Genomic DNA, 19,119 nt, shown 5'->3' with positions numbered 1-19,119 from the left:
TATTGGAGAATAAGCTATTTGTCAAGGCTGAGAAATGTGAGTTTCATGTTTCCTCTGTGTCCTTCTTGGGTTACATTATTGCTCAAGGACAGCTACGAATGGACCCAGCCAAGGTAATGTCAGTCATAGAGGGGCCTGTGCCCACGAATCTGAAGCAGTTACAGCATTTTCTGGGGTTTGCCAATTTTTATAAACGATTCATCCGTGACTACAGTCGTTTGGCAGCTCCTCTCACCTCAACCTCCAATACATTCCACTGGTCCCCTGAGGCAGAGGCAGCGTTCTGGGAACTCAAGCACCGCTCCACTTCCGATCTTATCCTTACCCAGCCAGACCCAGAACTCCAGTTCATCCTGGAGGTGGATGCTTCCGACACTGGGGTAGGTGCTGTTCTGTCTCAACATTCTCCCGTGGATCAGAAGCTCCATCCTTGTGCCTTCTTGTCCCGCAAGCTCTCACCTGCAGAGAGACATTTTGAAGTAGGCAACCGGGAGCTCTTGCCTGTTAAGCTGGCTCTTGAGGAGTGGCGTCACTGGTTAGAGGGTTCAGTACTTCCCTTCATTGTGTGGACGGATCATAAAAATCTAGCCTACATCCAGACCGCCAAATGTCTCAACTCTCGGCAGGCCAGGTGGGCATTGTTTTTTGGAAGATTCACACTCACTTATCGCCCCGGATCTAAGAATACCAAGCCTGATTCCCTCTCTCGTCGGTTCACCGCAGACAACAAAAGTTCAGAGCCTGCATCATTGCTGCTGTTTCCTGGAAGATTGAATCTCGTGTTCGTCAGGCTCAGCTGAACCAGCCTGATCCTGGAAACAGCCCTTGTAAGGCTCTGTTTGTGCCAGATTCAGTTCGTTCTGATGTTCTTCAATGGGCCCATTCTACTCACCTCACCTGTCACCCTGGCATGAACCGGACAGTCGCCTTCCTGCGTCAGCGATTTTGGTGGCCCACCATGGAGAGAGACACTCGGGAATTCATATCAGCCTGCTCAGTCTGTGCCTGGAATAAAACCTCCACCAAAACTACACCTGGTCTGCTTTGTCTTCTTCCCATACCTTGTCTAGAGGTCGACCGATTAATCGGAATGGCCGATTAATTCATTCGTTTTCATGACGATCGGAAGTCGGTATTTTTGGGCGGCAATTTTTTTATATATATTTTTTTTTATACCTTTATTTAATTAGGCAAGTTAGTTAAGAACACATTCTTATTTTCAGTGACAGCCTAGGAACGGTGGGTTAACTGCCTTGTTTAGGGACAGAACGACAGATTTTCACCTTGTCAGTTCGGGGGATCCAATCTTGCAACCTTACAGTCAACTAGTCCAACGCTCTAACCACCTGCCTCTCATTGCACTCCACGAGGAGACTGCCTGTTACGCGAATGCAGTAGAAGCCAAGGTAAGTTGCTAGCTAGCATTTAACTTATCTTATAAAAAACAATCAATCATAATCACTGGTTAACTGCACATGGTTGATGATATTACTTGTTTATCTAGCGTGTCCTGCGTTGCAATATAATCGATGCAATGCTGGGGGATGATTTAACAAAAGCGCATTTGCGAAAAAAGCACAATCGTTGGACGACTGTACCTAACCATACACACCAATGCCTTTCTTAAAATCAATACACAGAAGTATATATTTTTAAACGTGCATATTTAGCTAAAATAAATCCAGGTTAGCAGGCAATATTAACCAGGTGAAATTGTGTCATTTCTCTTGCGTTCATTGCACGCAGAGTCAGGGAATATGCAACAGTTTGGGCAGCCTGGCTCATTGCGTACTAATTTGCCAGAATTTTACGTAATTATGACAACATTGAAGGTTGTGCAATGTGTAACAGTATAACTTTAGACCGTCCCCTCGCCCCTGCAGAGCAAGGGGTACAACTACTTCAAGGTTTCAGAGCAAGTGACGTCACCGATTGAAACGCTATTTAGCGTGCACCACTGCTAACCGTTTCACATCCGTTACACTCACCCCCCTTTTGACCTCCTCCTTTTCCGCAGCAACCAGTGATCCAGGTCAACAGCATCAATGTAACAGTATAACTTTAGACCGTCCCCTCGCCCATACCCGGGCGCAAACCAGGGACCCTCTGCACACATCAACAACAGTCACCCACGAAGCATCGTTACCCATCACTTTGCAGAGCAAGGGGAACAGCTACTTCAAGGTTTCAGAGCAAGTGATGTCACCGATTGAAACGCTATTTAGCGCGCACCACCGCTAACCGTTTCACATCTGTTACAAATGTAACAAGTATATTTAGACTTAGGGATGCCACCCATTAGATAAAATACCAAACGGTTCCGTATTTCACTGAAATAATAAACGTTTTGCTTTCGAACGTTTTCCGGATTCGACCATATTAATGACCAAAGGCTCGTATTTCTGTGTGTTATGTTATAATTAAGTCTATGATTTGATAGAGCAGTCTGACTGAGCGGTGGTAGGCAGCAGCAGGCTCGTAAGCATTCATTCAAACAGCACTTTTGTGCGTTTTGCCAGCAGCAAGCACGGCGCTGTTTATGACTTCAAGACTATCAACCTAATGGCTGGTGTAACCGATGTGAAATGGCTAGCTAGTTAGCTGGGTGTGCGCTAATAGCGTTTCAAACGTCACTCGCTCTGAGACTTGGAGTAGATATTCCCCTTGCTCTGAAGGGCCGAAGCTTTTGTGGAGCAATGGGTAACGCTGCTTCGAGTGTGGCTGTTGTCGATGTGTTCCTAGTTCGAGCCCAGGTAGGGGCAGGGAGAGGGACGGAAGCTATACTGTTACACTGGCAATACTATAGTGCCTATAAGAACATCCAATAGTCAAAGTTATATGAAATACAAATGGTATAGAGAGAAATAGTCCTATAAATGCTATATTAACTACAACCTAAAACCTCTTACATTGAAATATTGAAGTTTCATGTTAAAAGGAACCACCGACTTTCATATGTTCTCATGTTCTGAGCAAGGAACTCAAACGTGAGCTTTTTTGAGTTGGAAACTGCTATACTCTGTGTTACTTCAGCTAACCCTTCCTCCTGGAGTGCCCAGCTACCCAAGGGTGGAATACGCCCACAACACCCTCATCAACGCCTCATTAGGTATGTCTCCCTTTGAGTGTGCTCTGGGTTGCCAACTTCCCTTGTTCCCTGCCCAAGAGGTTGAAGTAGCGGTGCCCTCAGTCCAGGAACACATGCGCCGTTGTCATCGCACCTGGAGAAGAGCCCTTCTTCGTACCTCCGCCAGGACCCAATCCAAGGCTAACCGTCATCGTGCTGCAGCTCCAGTTTACACTCCATGGCTTTCTTCGAAGGACTTGCCTCTGAAAGTGGTTTTGAAAAACTAGCTCCCCGATTCATTGGCCCCTTCGAGATTGATCGTGTCATAAACTCCTCTGCTGTTCATCTAAACCTCCCTGACTCTCTCAAAATTCACCCCACCTTCCATGTATCATTGATCAAACCAGTCTGCTCCAGTTCCTTGTCCCCTCCTGAAGCCCCACCCCACCCCTCGTCTCATCGACGACCATCCTGCATATACGGTCGGGCTGCTTTTGGAAGTGCGCCATTGGGGCCATGGTTGGCAGTATCTGGTGGACTGGGAAGGATATGGGCCTCAGGAGTGTAGCTGGGTGCCCCGTCATCACATTCTGGATCCCTCCCTCTTACATTATTTTTACACCTCGCACCCAGACAAGCTGGATCGTGTGCCAGGTGGCGTCCATAGTCACATCTGCTCCCACTACGCCCCCTGGTGTTCATTCAGTGTCATCCTGACCTGCAGTTCTCCCCCTGTATACTCTCTCTCTCTCTCTTGGTGTGATTGTGTGGTTGGAGACAGGTGTGCTGGAGTCAGAGCAGATCCCTACCAGCTGCAAATCGTCCCCTAATCAAGACCTCTACATATACTCATTCCTGCCACCTCCACTCTGCCAGATCGTAAACTCTGCTCAGTCAGTCGTTATCCTAGCCTTATGTCAGTTCTCAAGATCCTATTGCCCTGCTGTGCTTGTTTCCCTGCCTTACACTGTTTTGTCCTCTCGTTGCAGTCTGTCTCTGGCTCATGTACCACATCTCACCCACCACCTAACCACCTTGCTCTGGACTTCACTCACCACCACCACCTTGGATTCCCCTCAGGACCTGTTTACCCTGTTCACTCAGTCAACTTCAACCTCACTCTACAACTTCAGCGTTTTCTGCAACTCATCTGAGCTACCCCAGTTCTGCACTCCATATCTCTCTGTGTACAATAAACATTTTGGTTCATTCATCCCTTCTGCCGCATCTGAGTCCGCTCTTGGGTTCCCTGTGTTCTCCACACGTAACAATAAAAGCTGAAATAAATCACTCTACTATTATTCTGACATTTCACATTCTTAAAATAAAGTGGTGATCCTAACTGACCTAAGACAGGGAATTTTTACTAGGGTTAAATGTCAGAATTTGTAAAAAACTGAGTTTAAAAGTATTTGGCACAGCAGAGCAGCCCCAAAACATAACCAAACCTCCATGTTTCACTGTAGGTACGGTGTTCTTTTCTTTGAAAGCTTAATTTTTACCTCTGTGAATATAGAGCCGATGTGACTTGCCAAAAAGCTCCAGTTTTGACTCATCTGTCCAAATGACATTCTCCCAGAGGATTGTGGCTTGTCAATGTGCATTTTAGCAAATTCCAGTCTGGCTTTTTTATGTATTTCTTTCAAAAGTGGAGTCCTCCTGGATCTTCTTCCATGGAACCCACTGTCGCTCAAAAAGCGATGGATGGTGCGATCAGAAACTGACGTACCTACACCTTGGAGTTCAGCTTGTATCTCTTTGGCAGTTATCCTTGGTTCTTTTTCTACCATCCACAGTATCCTTCTGTTCAATCTGGGGTCGATTTTCCCCTTGCGGCCGCGCCCAGGGAGGTTGGCTACAGTTCCACGGACCTTAAACTTCTTAATAATATTTGCAACTGTTGTCACAGGAACATCAAGCTGCTTGGAGATGGTCCTGTAGCCTTGACCTTTACCATGCCTGTCTGTTATTTTCTTTCTGATCTCCTCAGACAAATCTCTCCTTTGATTTCTCTGGTCCATGTTCAGTGTGGTGCAACACAATGATACCAAACAGCACAGTGACTACTTTACTCTGGTCCATGTTCAGTGTGGTGCGACACAATGATACCAAACAGCACAGTGACTACTTTACTCTGGTCCATGTTCAGTGTGGTGGACACAATGATACCAAACAGCACAGTGACTACTTTACTCTGGTCCATGTTCAGTGTGGTGCAACACAATGATACCAAACAGCACAGTGACTACTTTACTCTGGTCCATGTTCAGTGTGGTGGACACAATGATACCAAACAGCACAGTGACTACTTTACTCTGGTCCATGTTCAGTGTGGTGCAACACAATGATACCAAACAGCACAGTGACTACTTTACTCTGGTCCATGTTCAGTGTGGTGCAACACAATGATACCAAACAGCTCAGTGACTACTTTACTCTGGTCCATGTTCAGTGTGGTGCAACACAATGATACCAAACAGCACAGTGACTACTTTACTCTGGTCCATGTTCAGTGTGGCTCACACAATGATACCAAACAGCACAGTGACTACTTTACTCTGGTCCATGTTCAGTGTGGTGCACACAATGATACCAAACAGCACAGTGACTACTCTTCCATGTTCTGCAACACAATGTCCATGTTCAGTGTGGTGCAACACAATGATACCAAACAGCTCAGTGACTACTTTACTCTGGTCCATGTTCAGTGTGGTGCACACAATGATACCAAACAGCACAGTGACTACTTTACTCTGGTCCATGTTCAGTGTGGTGCAACACAATGATACCAAACAGCACAGTGACTACTTTACTCTGGTCCATGTTCAGTGTGGTGCAACACAATGATACCAAACAGCTCAGTGACTACTTTACTCTGGTCCATGTTCAGTGTGGTGGACACAATGATACCAAACAGCACAGTGACTACTTTACTCTGGTCCATGTTCAGTGTGGTGGACACAATGATACCAAACAGCACAGTGACTACTTTACTCTGGTCCATGTTCAGTGTGGTGGACACAATGATACCAAACAGCACAGTGACTACTTTACTCTGGTCCATGTTCAGTGTGGTGCAACACAATGATACCAAACAGCACAGTGACTACTTTACTCTGGTCCATGTTCAGTGTGGTGCAACACAATGATACCAAACAGCACAGTGACTACTTTACTCTGGTCCATGTTCAGTGTGGTGCAACACAATGATACCAAACAGCACAGTGACTACTTTACTCTGGTCCATGTTCAGTGTGGTGCAACACAATGATACCAAACAGCTCAGTGACTACTTTACTCTGGTCCATGTTCAGTGTGGTGCAACACAATGATACCAAACAGCACAGTGACTACTTTACTCTGGTCCATGTTCAGTGTGGTGGACACAATGATACCAAACAGCACAGTGACTACTTTACTCTGGTCCATGTTCAGTGTGGTGCAACACAATGATACCAAACAGCACAGTGACTACTTTACTCTGGTCCATGTTCAGTGTGGTGCAACACAATGATACCAAACAGCACAGTGACTACTTTACTCTGGTCCATGTTCAGTGTGGTGCAACACAATGATACCAAACAGCACAGTGACTACTTTACTCTGGTCCATGTTCAGTGTGGTGCAACACAATGATACCAAACAGCACAGTGACTACTTTACTCTGGTCCATGTTCAGTGTGGTGCAACACAATGATACCAAACAGCACAGTGACTACTTTACTCTGGTCCATGTTCAGTGTGGCTCACACAATGATACCAAACAGCACAGTGACTACTTTACTCTGGTCCATGTTCAGTGTGGTCACACAATGATACCAAACAGCACAGTGACTACTTTACTCTGGTCCATGTTCAGTGTGCTCACACAATGATACCAAACAGCACAGTGACTACTTTACTCTGGTCCATGTTCAGTGTGGCTCACACAATGATACCAAACAGCACAGTGACTACTTTACTCTGGTCCATGTTCAGTGTGGTGCAACACAATGATACCAAACAGCACAGTGACTACTTTACTCTGGTCCATGTTCAGTGTGACTCACACAATGATACCAAACAGCACAGTGACTACTTTACTCTGGTCCATGTTCAGTGTGACTCACACAATGATACCAAACAGCACAGTGACTACTTTACTCTGGTCCATGTTCAGTGTGACTCACACAATGATACCAAACAGCACAGTGACTACTTTACTCTGGTCCATGTTCAGTGTGACTCACACAATGATACCAAACAGCACAGTGACTACTTTACTCTGGTCCATGTTCAGTGTGGTGCAACACAATGATACCAAACAGCACAGTGACTACTTTACTCTGGTCCATGTTCAGTGTGGTGGACACAATGATACCAAACAGCACAGTGACTACTTTACTCTGGTCCATGTTCAGTGTGGTGGACACAATGATACCAAACAGCACAGTGACTACTTTACTCTGGTCCATGTTCAGTGTGGTGCAACACAATGATACCAAACAGCACAGTGACTACTTTACTCTGGTCCATGTTCAGTGTGTCAACACAATGATACCAAACAGCACAGTGACTACTTTACTCTGGTCCATGTTCAGTGTGGTGGACACAATGATACCAAACAGCACAGTGACTACTTTACTCTGGTCCATGTTCAGTGTGGTGCAACACAATGATACCAAACAGCACAGTGACTACTTTACTCTGGTCCATGTTCAGTGTGGTGGACACAATGATACCAAACAGCACAGTGACTACTTTACTCTGGTCCATGTTCAGTGTAGTGGACACAATGATACCAAACAGCACAGTGACTACTTTACTCTGGTCCATGTTCAGTGTGGCTCACACACTGATACCAAACAGCACAGTGACTACTTTACTCTGGTCCATGTTCAGTGTGGTGCAACACAATGATACCAAACAGCACAGTGACTACTTTACTCTGGTCCATGTTCAGTGTGGTGGACACAATGATACCAAACAGCACAGTGACTACTTTACTCTGGTCCATGTTCAGTGTGGTGAACACAATGATACCAAACAGCACAGTGACTACTTTACTCTGGTCCATGTTCAGTGGGGTGACCACAATGATACCAAACAGCACAGTGACTACTTTACTCTGGTCCATGTTCAGTGTGGTGCAACACAATGATACCAAACAGCTCAGTGACTACTTTACTCTGGTCCATGTTCAGTGTGGTGCAACACAATGATACCAAACAGCACAGTGACTACTTTACTCTGGTCCATGTTCAGTGTGGTGGAACACAATGATACCAAACAGCACAGTGACTACTTTACTCTGGTCCATGTTCAGTGTGGTGCACACAATGATACCAAACAGCACAGTGACTACTTTACTCTGGTCCATGTTCAGTGTGGTGCAACACAATGATACCAAACAGCACAGTGACTACTTTACTCTGGTCCATGTTCAGTGTGGTGCAACACAATGATACCAAACAGCACAGTGACTACTTTACTCTGGTCCATGTTCAGTGTGGTGGACACAATGATACCAAACAGCACAGTGACTACTTTACTCTGGTCCATGTTCAGTGTGGTGGACACAATGATACCAAACAGCACAGTGACTACTTTACTCTGGTCCATGTTCAGTGTGGTGCAACACAATGATACCAAACAGCACAGTGACTACTTTACTCTGGTCCATGTTCAGTGTGACTCACACAATGATACCAAACAGCACAGTGACTACTTTACTCTGGTCCATGTTCAGTGTGGTGGACACAATGATACCAAACAGCACAGTGACTACTTTACTCTGGTCCATGTTCAGTGTGGTGGACACAATGATACCAAACAGCACAGTGACTACTTTACTCTGGTCCATGTTCAGTGTGGTGGACACAATGATACCAAACAGCACAGTGACTACTTTACTCTGGTCCATGTTCAGTGTGGTGGACACAATGATACCAAACAGCACAGTGACTACTTTACTCTGGTCCATGTTCAGTGTGGCTCACACACTGATACCAAACAGCACAGTGACTACTTTACTCTGGTCCATGTTCAGTGTGGTGCAACACAATGATACCAAACAGCTCAGTGACTACTTTACTCTGGTCCATGTTCAGTGTGGTGCAACACAATGATACCAAACAGCACAGTGACTACTTTACTCTGGTCCATGTTCAGTGTGGTGGACACAATGATACCAAACAGCACAGTGACTACTTTACTCTGGTCCATGTTCAGTGTGGTGCAACACAATGATACCAAACAGCACAGTGACTACTTTACTCTGGTCCATGTTCAGTGTGGTGCAACACAATGATACCAAACAGCACAGTGACTACTTTACTCTGGTCCATGTTCAGTGTGGCTCACACAATGATACCAAACAGCACAGTGACTACTTTACTCTGGTCCATGTTCAGTGTGGTGCAACACAATGATACCAAACAGCACAGTGACTACTTTACTCTGGTCCATGTTCAGTGTGGCTCACACAATGATACCAAACAGCTCAGTGACTACTTTACTCTGGTCCATGTTCAGTGTGGTGCAACACAATGATACCAAACAGCACAGTGACTACTTTACTCTGGTCCATGTTCAGTGTGGTGGACACAATGATACCAAACAGCACAGTGACTACTTTACTCTGGTCCATGTTCAGTGTGGTGCAACACAATGATACCAAACAGCACAGTGACTACTTTACTCTGGTCCATGTTCAGTGTGGTGCACACAATGATACCAAACAGCACAGTGACTACTTTACTCTGGTCCATGTTCAGTGTGGTGCAACACAATGATACCAAACAGCACAGTGACTACTTTACTCTGGTCCATGTTCAGTGTGGTGCAACACAATGATACCAAACAGCACAGTGACTACTTTACTCTGGTCCATGTTCAGTGTGGTGCAACACAATGATACCAAACAGCACAGTGACTACTTGGTCCATGTTCAGTGTGGTGCAACACAATGGTCCATGTTCACTCTGGTCCATGTTCAGTGTGCAACACAATGATACCAAACAGCACAGTGACTACTTTACTCTGGTCCATGTTCAGTGTGGTGGACACAATGATACCAAACAGCACAGTGACTACTTTACTCTGGTCCATGTTCAGTGTGGCGCAACACAATGATACCAAACAGCACAGTGACTACTTTACTCTGGTCCATGTTCAGTGTGGCTCACACAATGATACCAAACAGCACAGTGACTACTTTACTCTGGTCCATGTTCAGTGTGGTGGACACAATGATACCAAACAGCACAGTGACTACTTTACTCTGGTCCATGTTCAGTGTGGTGCAACACAATGATACCAAACAGCACAGTGACTACTTTACTCTGGTCCATGTTCAGTGTGGTGACACACAATGATACCAAACAGCACAGTGACTACTTTACTCTGGTCCATGTTCAGTGTGGTCACACAATGATACCAAACAGCACAGTGACTACTTTACTCTGGTCCATGTTCAGTGTGGTGACACAATGATACCAAACAGCACAGTGACTACTTTACTCTGGTCCATGTTCAGTGTGGTGCAACACAATGATACCAAACAGCACAGTGACTACTTTACTCTGGTCCATGTTCAGTGTGGTACTTTACTCTGGTCCATGTTGACACAAAACCAAAGCACAGTGACTACTTTACTCTGGTCCATGTTCAGTGTGGTGCAACTCTGGTCCATGTTCAGTGGGTGACCACAATGATACCAAACAGCACAGTGACTACTTTACTCTGGTCCATGTTCAGTGTGGTGCAACACAATGATACCAAACAGCACAGTGACTACTTTACTCTGGTCCATGTTCAGTGTGGTGCAACACAATGATACCAAACAGCACAGTGACTACTTTACTCTGGTCCATGTTCAGTGTGGTCACACAATGATACCAAACAGCACAGTGACTACTTTACTCTGGTCCATGTTCAGTGTGGTGTTCAGTTGGGTGACCACAATGATACCAAACAGCACAGTGACTACTTTACTCTGGTCCATGTTCAGTGTGGCTCACCACAATGATACCAAACAGCACAGTGACTACTTTACTCTGGTCCATGTTCAGTGTGGTGGCTCACACAATGATACCAAACAGCTCAGTGACTACTTTACTCTGGTCCATGTTCAGTGTGGTGGACACAATGATACCAAACAGCACAGTGACTACTTTACTCTGGTCCATGTTCAGTGTGGTGCAACACAATGATACCAAACAGCACAGTGACTACTTTTGGTCCATGTTCTGGTCCATGTTCAGTGTGGTGCAACACAATGATACCAAACAGCACAGTGACTACTTTACTCTGGTCCATGTTCAGTGTGGTGGACACAATGATACCAAACAGCACAGTGACTACTTTACTCTGGTCCATGTTCAGTGTGGTGCAACACAATGATACCAAACAGCTCAGTGACTACTTTACTCTGGTCCATGTTCAGTGGGGTGAACACAATGATACCAAACAGCACAGTGACTACTTTACTCTGGTCCATGTTCAGTGTGGTGCAACACAATGATACCAAACAGCACAGTGACTACTTTACTCTGGTCCATGTTCAGTGTGGTGACCACAATGATACCAAACAGCACAGTGACTACTTTACTCTGGTCCATGTTCAGTGTGGTGCAACACAATGATACCAAACAGCACAGTGACTACTTTACTCTGGTCCATGTTCAGTGTGGTGGACACAATGATACCAAACAGCACAGTGACTACTTTACTCTGGTCCATGTTCAGTGGGGTGACCACAATGACACCAAACAGCACAGTGACTACTTTACTCTGGTCCATGTTCAGTGTGGTGAACACAATGATACCAAACAGCACAGTGACTACTTTACTCTGGTCCATGTTCAGTGGGGTGACCACAATGACACCAAACAGCACAGTGACTACTTTACTCTGGTCCATGTTCAGTGGGGTGACCACAATGACACCAAACAGCACAGTGACTACTTTACTCTGGTCCATGTTCAGTGGGGTGACCACAATGACACCAAACAGCACAGTGACTACTTTACTCTGGTCCATGTTCAGTGGGGTGACCACAATGACACCAAACAGCACAGTGACTACTTTACTCTGGTCCATGTTCAGTGGGGTGACCACAATGACACCAAACAGCACAGTGACTACTTTACTCTGGTCCATGTTCAGTGGGGTGACCACAATGACACCAAACAGCACAGTGACTGCTTTTCTCCATTTAAATAGGCGGAATGACTGATTAGAAGATTGGAGATGTGTGATACTAATTAAAGAAACAAATTAGTTTGAAATGTCACTATAATCCAATTATTTATTATATTTTGTAAGGGGTACCAACAAATGTATCAGGCCATTTTAGAATATCTTTGTAGAATAAGCAATAATTCATCTCTTTTCACAGCTTCTTTGCTTTATTCTATGACAAACCAAATGCATGCAAGTATACATGATAAAATAGCTTTTAATTTCATCACTTTTCAGGAGGAATGGAGCATTATTTCAATGAGCTGTAAGGGTACCAACAAATGTGAGCACATCTGCATATAGAGAGGGAGAGAGAAAGAGGAAAAGAGAGCGAGAAATATAGAGGGGGGAGAGAGGGAGACAGAGAGATAAATATAGAGAGGAGAATGAGACAGAGAGGGAGAGAGAGAAATATAAAGAGAGAGGGAGAAAGAAATATAGAGGGAGAAAGAGAGAGTGAGAATGAGACAGAGAGAGAAATATAGAGGGAGAAAGAGAGAGTGAGAATGAGACAGAGAAATAGAGAGTGAGAAGAGAGTTAGAATGAGACAGAGAGAGAAATTGAGAGGAAGAGAGAGAAATATAAAGAGAGGGAGAGAGATATATATATAATTCATATATAGAAAGAGAGAGAGAATTCCACTCCTCTCTATGAAAGATGCGATCAGTGACAGATCACACTGTACCTCGCTCAATACCCAACTAACAGACTCTATAATATACACTCTCACTGACAGGCTAAAACACACACACACACTCTCAATCAGAGGCAGTAATACACACTACTCACTCAGCTGAACATGGCTCAAGGCTAGGGGAAATATAATCTGTTTATTGCTATTGTGAATGTCTACTCTGTGAGCCTGTGTATGTGGCTCTGTGATGAGAAGCTCAACCTTGCTGGTGATAGCACTTACACACTGAGCAAAAATATAAATGAAACATGCAACAATGTCAAAGATTTTACGGAGTTACAGTTCATATAAGAAAATCAGTCAATTGAAATAATTTCATTCGTCCCTAATCTATGTATTTCACATGACTGGGAATACAGATATGCATCTGTTGGTCACAAATGCCTTTAAAAAAAGTTGGGGTGTGGATCAGAAAACCAGTCAGTATCAGGTGTGACCACAATTTGCCTCATGCAGTGTGACACATCTCCTTTGCATAGAGTCGATCAGGCTGTTGATTGTGGCCTGTGGAATGTTGACCCACTCCTATTCAATTGCAATGCCAATTTTCTGGATATTGGAGGGAACTGGAACACGCTGTCATACACGTCGATCCAGAGCATCCCAAACATGCTCAATGGGTGATATGTCTGGTGAGTATGCAGGCCATGGAGTATGTAGCTTCCAGGAATTGTGTACAGATCCTTGCAGCATGGGTCGTGCATTATCATGCTGAAATATGAAGTGATGACGGCAGATGAATGGCACGACAATGGGCCTCAGGATCTCGTATCTGTGTGCATTGAAATTGCAGTCGATAAAATGTAATTGCATTCGTTGTCCATAGTTTATGCCTGCCCATACCATATCCACCGCCACCATAGGGCACTCTGTTCACAATGTTAGCATCAGCAAACCGCTTGCCCACACAACGCCATACACGGACGTTACTGTTAAAACTGGGATTCATCCATGAAGAGCACACTTCTCCAGTGTGCCAGTGTTCATCGAAGGTGACAATTTGCCCACTGAAGTCGGTTACGACACCAAACTGCAATCAGGTCAAGACCTTGGTGAGGACGACGAGCATGCAGATGAGCTTACTGAGAAGCTTTCTGACAGTTTGTGCAGAAATTCTTTGGATGTGCAAGCCCACAGTTTCATCAGCTGTCCGGGTGGCTGGTCTCAGACGATCGAGCAGGTGAAGAAGCCAGACGAGAAGGTCCTGGGCTTGCGTGGTTACACATGTTCTGCAGTTGTGAGGCTGGTTGGACGTACTGCCAAATTCTCTAAAATGATGTTGGAGGGGGCTTATGGTAGAGAAAGGCAACAGCTCTGTGGACATTCCTGCAGTCGGCATGCCAGTTGCACGCTCCCTCAACTTGAGACATCTGTGGCTTTGTTTATTGTGACAAAACTACACGTTTTAGATTGGCCATTTATGGTCCCCAGCGCAAGGGACACCTGTGTAATGATTGTGTTGTTTAATCAGCTTCTATATGCCACACCTGTCAGGTGGATGGATTATATCCTCAAAGGAGAAATGCTCACTAACAGGGATGTAAACAAATGTGTGCCCATCGAGGCATGGACTCCACAAGGTGTTGAAAGTGTTCCACTGGGATGCTGGGCCATGTTGACTCCAATGCTTCCCACAGTTGTGTCAAGTTCGCTGGATATCCTTTGGGTGGTGGACCATTAATGGTACACATGGGAAACTGTTGAGCATGACAATCCCAGCAACTTGACAGTTCTTGACACAAACCGGTGTGCCTGCCACCAACTACCATACTCCATTCAAAGGCACTTAAATCTTGAGTCTTTCCCATTCACCCTCTGAAAGGCACACGTACACAATCCATGTCTCAGGGCTTAAAAATCCTTCTTTAACCTGTCTCCTCCCTTCATCTACACTGATTAAAGTGCATTTAACAAGTGACATCAATAGGGGATCATAGCTTTCACCTGGTCAGTCAGTCTATGTTATGGAAAGAGCAGGTGTCCTTAATGTTTTATACACTCGTCGTACCGGTCAAAAGTTGTAGAACACCTACTCATTCAAGGTTTTTATTTTATTTTTTACATTGTAGAATAATAGTGACGACATCAAAACTATGAAATAACACACATGGAATCATGTAGTAACCAAAAAAGTGTTGAACAAATCAAAATATATTTTGTATTTCAGATTCTTCAAAGTAGCCACTTTTTGCCTTCATGACAGCTTTGCACACTCTTGTCATTCTCTCAAACAGCTTCATGAGGAATCCTTTTCCAACAGTCTTGAAGGAGTTCCCACATATGCTGAGCACTTGTTGGCTGCTTTTCCTTCACTCTGCAGTCCAATTCATCCCAAACCATCTCAATTTTGTTGAGGTTTGGGGATTGTGGATGCCAGGTCATCTGATGCAGCAGTCCATCACTCTCCGTCTTGGTCATATAGCCCTTACACAGCCTGGAGGTTGCCGTGGTAGCCATGCTGGTTAAGTGTGCCTTGAATTCTAAATAAATCAGAGACAACCAGCAAAGCATCCCCACACCATAATTGTCATGGATCCCACTGGAGCTTGTGCCATTACGTACACCTGGTCCCCATTTCAGTGATTGTATTTGTATAAATGTGCCCTTTGGTTTCCATTGGGCTGTCGATAATCGTGTGAGTACCTGTACTGTGTAGTTTTGGCTTTCATGTCGCTTGTATTGCACAGATGACTACGGGTCTCATGTGGTATTATTGTGCACTTGTGTATTTATTCGAGTTACTCCTCGCTCTTTTGTTTGGGTTTCAAACATGTGTTTTGTATACGTGTTTGTTTGGTCTTCGTCTCCGTGCCTTTACACGGCACGCTGTAATTTGGGTAAATAAAAATCCCTATTACGCATTCCTGCCGATCCATTTATAGCAACGTGACAATAATAGCTTCTCCTCCATGCTTTACGGTGGGAAATACACATGCGGAGACCATCCGTTCACCCACACCATGTCTCACAAAGACAAGGCTGTTGGAACCAAAAATAAAATATTTGGATGCCAGAGCAAAGGACAAATTTCCACAGGTCTAATGTCCTGTCCATTGCTCGTGTTTCTTGACCCAAGCAAGTCTCTTATGCTGATTGGTGTACTTTAGTTGTGGTTTCTTTGCAGAAATTCGACCAAGAAGGCCTGATTCACACAGTCTCCTCTGAACAGTTGATGTTGAGATGCGTCTGTTACTTCAACTGTTACTTGAAGCATTTATTTGGCTGCATTTTCTGAGGCTGGTAACTCTAATGAACTTATCCTCTGCGGCAGAGGTAACTCTGGGTCTTCCTTTCCTGTGGCGGTCCTCATGAGAGTCAGTTTCATCATAGCGCTTGATGGTTTTTGTGACTGCACTTGAAGAAAGTCTTGACATTATCCGGATTGAGTGACCTTCATGTCTTAAAGTAATGATGGATTGTCGTTTCTCTGCTTATTTGAGCTCTTTTTTCCATAAAATGGACTTGGTCTTTTACCAAATAGGGCTTCTGTATACCCTCCCATGTCACAACACAACTGACTGGCTCAGTAAACACATTATTAAACAAATTCCACAAATGTACTTTTAACAAGGCACACTTGTTAATTGAAATTTATTCCAGGTGACCACCTCATGAAGCTTGTTGAGAGAATGCCAAGAGTGTGCAAAGCTGTCATTAAGGCAAATGGTGGCTACTTGAAGAATCTCAAATATAAAATAGGTGACCATAAATATTTCATTGTAACGTCTACTACACCTGTTGTTTTCGGGGCATATGACTAATACAATTTGATTTGATTTGTTCTAAAACGTTTGACTGGTAATGTATATACTGTATATAGCAAGCTATGCTAATCTTTCCCTTTTGTTTGTGTGTGTGTGTATTGCAGATGTTGAGTAATAAGAAGGGCTTACTGCCGGAGCCCAACTTGGCCCAGCTGCTGAAAAGCATGACCAACCCAGCAGCCCTACAGGTCCTCATGAGGCCTTACCACACTGGCAAACGAGGAGGTCAGACACACACACACAGACTGGACTCCCTTATTTACAGGACTACTGTAAATTAAATAGAGAAACAACTTACTTTCTAACGTTTATTGGGTTGTACAGATTAGATTGTTTCATTTTTATCCATCTCATCCTCTCTGTGCCACTAGAATAATAGAAATGGCTTTCGATTAGCGTATCCTGTCTTATCAATTCTAAGCACATTGCTTTTTGATGAATGCTTAATCATTTATTATAATGAACTTGTTCTCAGACTACATCAGAACAGAGGAGGGCAGGCAGGCAGGAATGAGTGAGGGCTGGCTCTTAAAAGAGGAGCACGCACAATTAGACTAAGTCTAAAATTAGCCCCTGATTAAATGTTAAACTTTCTACCTATTCTGGAGGAAGCTACCATTAGCTTTGACGCATACATTTATTATGAGTAGGTTGTGGATGTCTGGCGCTATGACTGAGATTATTATCTGGCTGCTGTGTGCTATGCTCTGTCGCATACAGCCTGGGGAAGTCGAAATGCCAACACATAGTAAAGAGGTATTTTCCATCTATCGAACTTACTTCCATTGTCTCCTAAGAGTGGCTGAATATTTTTCCCACATTCCGTTTGTTCATTCATTCATGCACCTTGGTTGGTTGGTCTGTGAGGACACCACAGTATGCCTTTCCCTTGTCACTGTGTCTCAGTCAAGTTTGATACCCCTGTTATACAATACACTGACCATGCCTGCTTCCTCCCTCTCTCTCTGTCTCCAGGGAAGTTTGGGCGGCCTCCTAGCCTGTCTCCATTCCTCAGACCCCCCCTCACAGCAGCCCTGTTCCAACTGGGGAAGGTACAGCAGGTAAGAATACTGTGCAGTGTGTGTGTGCATATGTGTGTGTGTGTACAGGACTGGTTCACAGGGAATGTAGAGATGAGTGTGTGTATCTGTTTGATGACGTGTGTTGCAGGATGTTCTAAATGTGTGTACTGTTAAAGCGTGTTCTAAATGTGTGTACTGTTAAAGCGTGTTCTAAATGTGTGTACGAGTACAGCGTGTTCTAAATGTGTGTACTGTTAAAGCGTGTTCTAAATGTGTGTACTGTTAAAGCGTGTTCTAAATGTGTGTACTGTTAAAGCGTGTTCTAAATGTGTGTACTAGTACAGCGTGTTCTAAATGTGTGTACTAGTACAGCGTGTTCTAAATGTGTGTACTGTTAAAGCGTGTTCTAAATGTGTGTACTAGTACAGCGTGTTCTAAATGTGTGTACTGTTAAAGCGTGTTCTAAATGTGTGTACGAGTACAGCGTGTTCTAAATGTGTGTACTGTTAAAGCGTGTTCTAAATGTGTGTACGAGTACAGCGTGTTCTAAATGTGTGTACTAGTACAGCGTGTTCTAAATGTGTGTACGAGTACAGCGTGTTCTAAATGTGTGTACTAGTACAGTGTGTTCTAAATGTGTGTACTATTACAGCGTGTTCTAAATGTGTGTACTGTTACAGCGTGTTCTAAATGTGTGTACTAGTACAGTGTGTTCTAAATGTGTATACTATTACAGCATGTTCTAAATGTGTGTACTGTTACAGCGTGTTCTAAATGTGTGTACTGTTACAGTGTGTTCTAAATGTGTGTACTGTTAAAGCGTGTTCTAAATGTGTGTACTGTTACAGGGTGTTCTAAATGTGTGTACTATTACAGCGTGTTCTAAATGTGTGTACTGTTACAGCGTGTTCTAAATGTGTGTACTGTTACAGCGTGTTCTAAATGTGTGTACTGTTAAAGCGTGTTCTAAATGTGTGTACGAGTACAGCGTGTTCTAAATGTGTGTACTAGTACAGCGTGTTTTAAATGTGTGTACTAGTACAGTGTGTTCTAAATGTGTGTACTATTACAGCGTGTTCTAAATGTGTGTACTAGTACAGTGTGTTCTAAATGTGTGTACTATTACAGCGTGTTCTAAATGTGTGTACTGTTACAGCGTGTTCTAAATGTGTGTACTAGTACAGTGTGTTCTAAATGTGTATACTATTACAGCATGTTCTAAATGTGTGTACTGTTACAGCGTGTTCTAAATGTGTGTACTGTTACAGTGTGTTCTAAATGTGTGTACTAGTACAGTGTGTTCTAAATGTGTGTACTATTACAGCGTGTTCTAAATGTGTGTACTATTA

General features: G+C 44.0%; 1 protein-coding gene across 1 annotated transcript in view; it reads left to right on the top strand.

The window, feature by feature from the left end:
- raver2 (ribonucleoprotein, PTB-binding 2) overlaps window positions 1-19,119 on the top strand; it is a 186,748-nt gene that overhangs the window by 111,326 nt on the left and 56,303 nt on the right. Inside the window, exons 5-6 of the mRNA XM_052523520.1 lie at window positions 16,853-16,973; window positions 17,724-17,809. Of these exons, the coding sequence (XP_052379480.1) occupies window positions 16,853-16,973; window positions 17,724-17,809 (207 nt within the window). The remainder of the gene's footprint in view (window positions 1-16,852; window positions 16,974-17,723; window positions 17,810-19,119) is intronic.

The sequence above is a fragment of the Oncorhynchus keta genome, chromosome 1 (genome assembly GCF_023373465.1).
Source record: "Oncorhynchus keta strain PuntledgeMale-10-30-2019 chromosome 1, Oket_V2, whole genome shotgun sequence".
NCBI lineage: Eukaryota > Metazoa > Chordata > Actinopteri > Salmoniformes > Salmonidae > Oncorhynchus > Oncorhynchus keta.
Note: the sequence above shows the minus strand (reverse complement) of the source record. Positions and strands in the feature narration are given on the sequence as shown.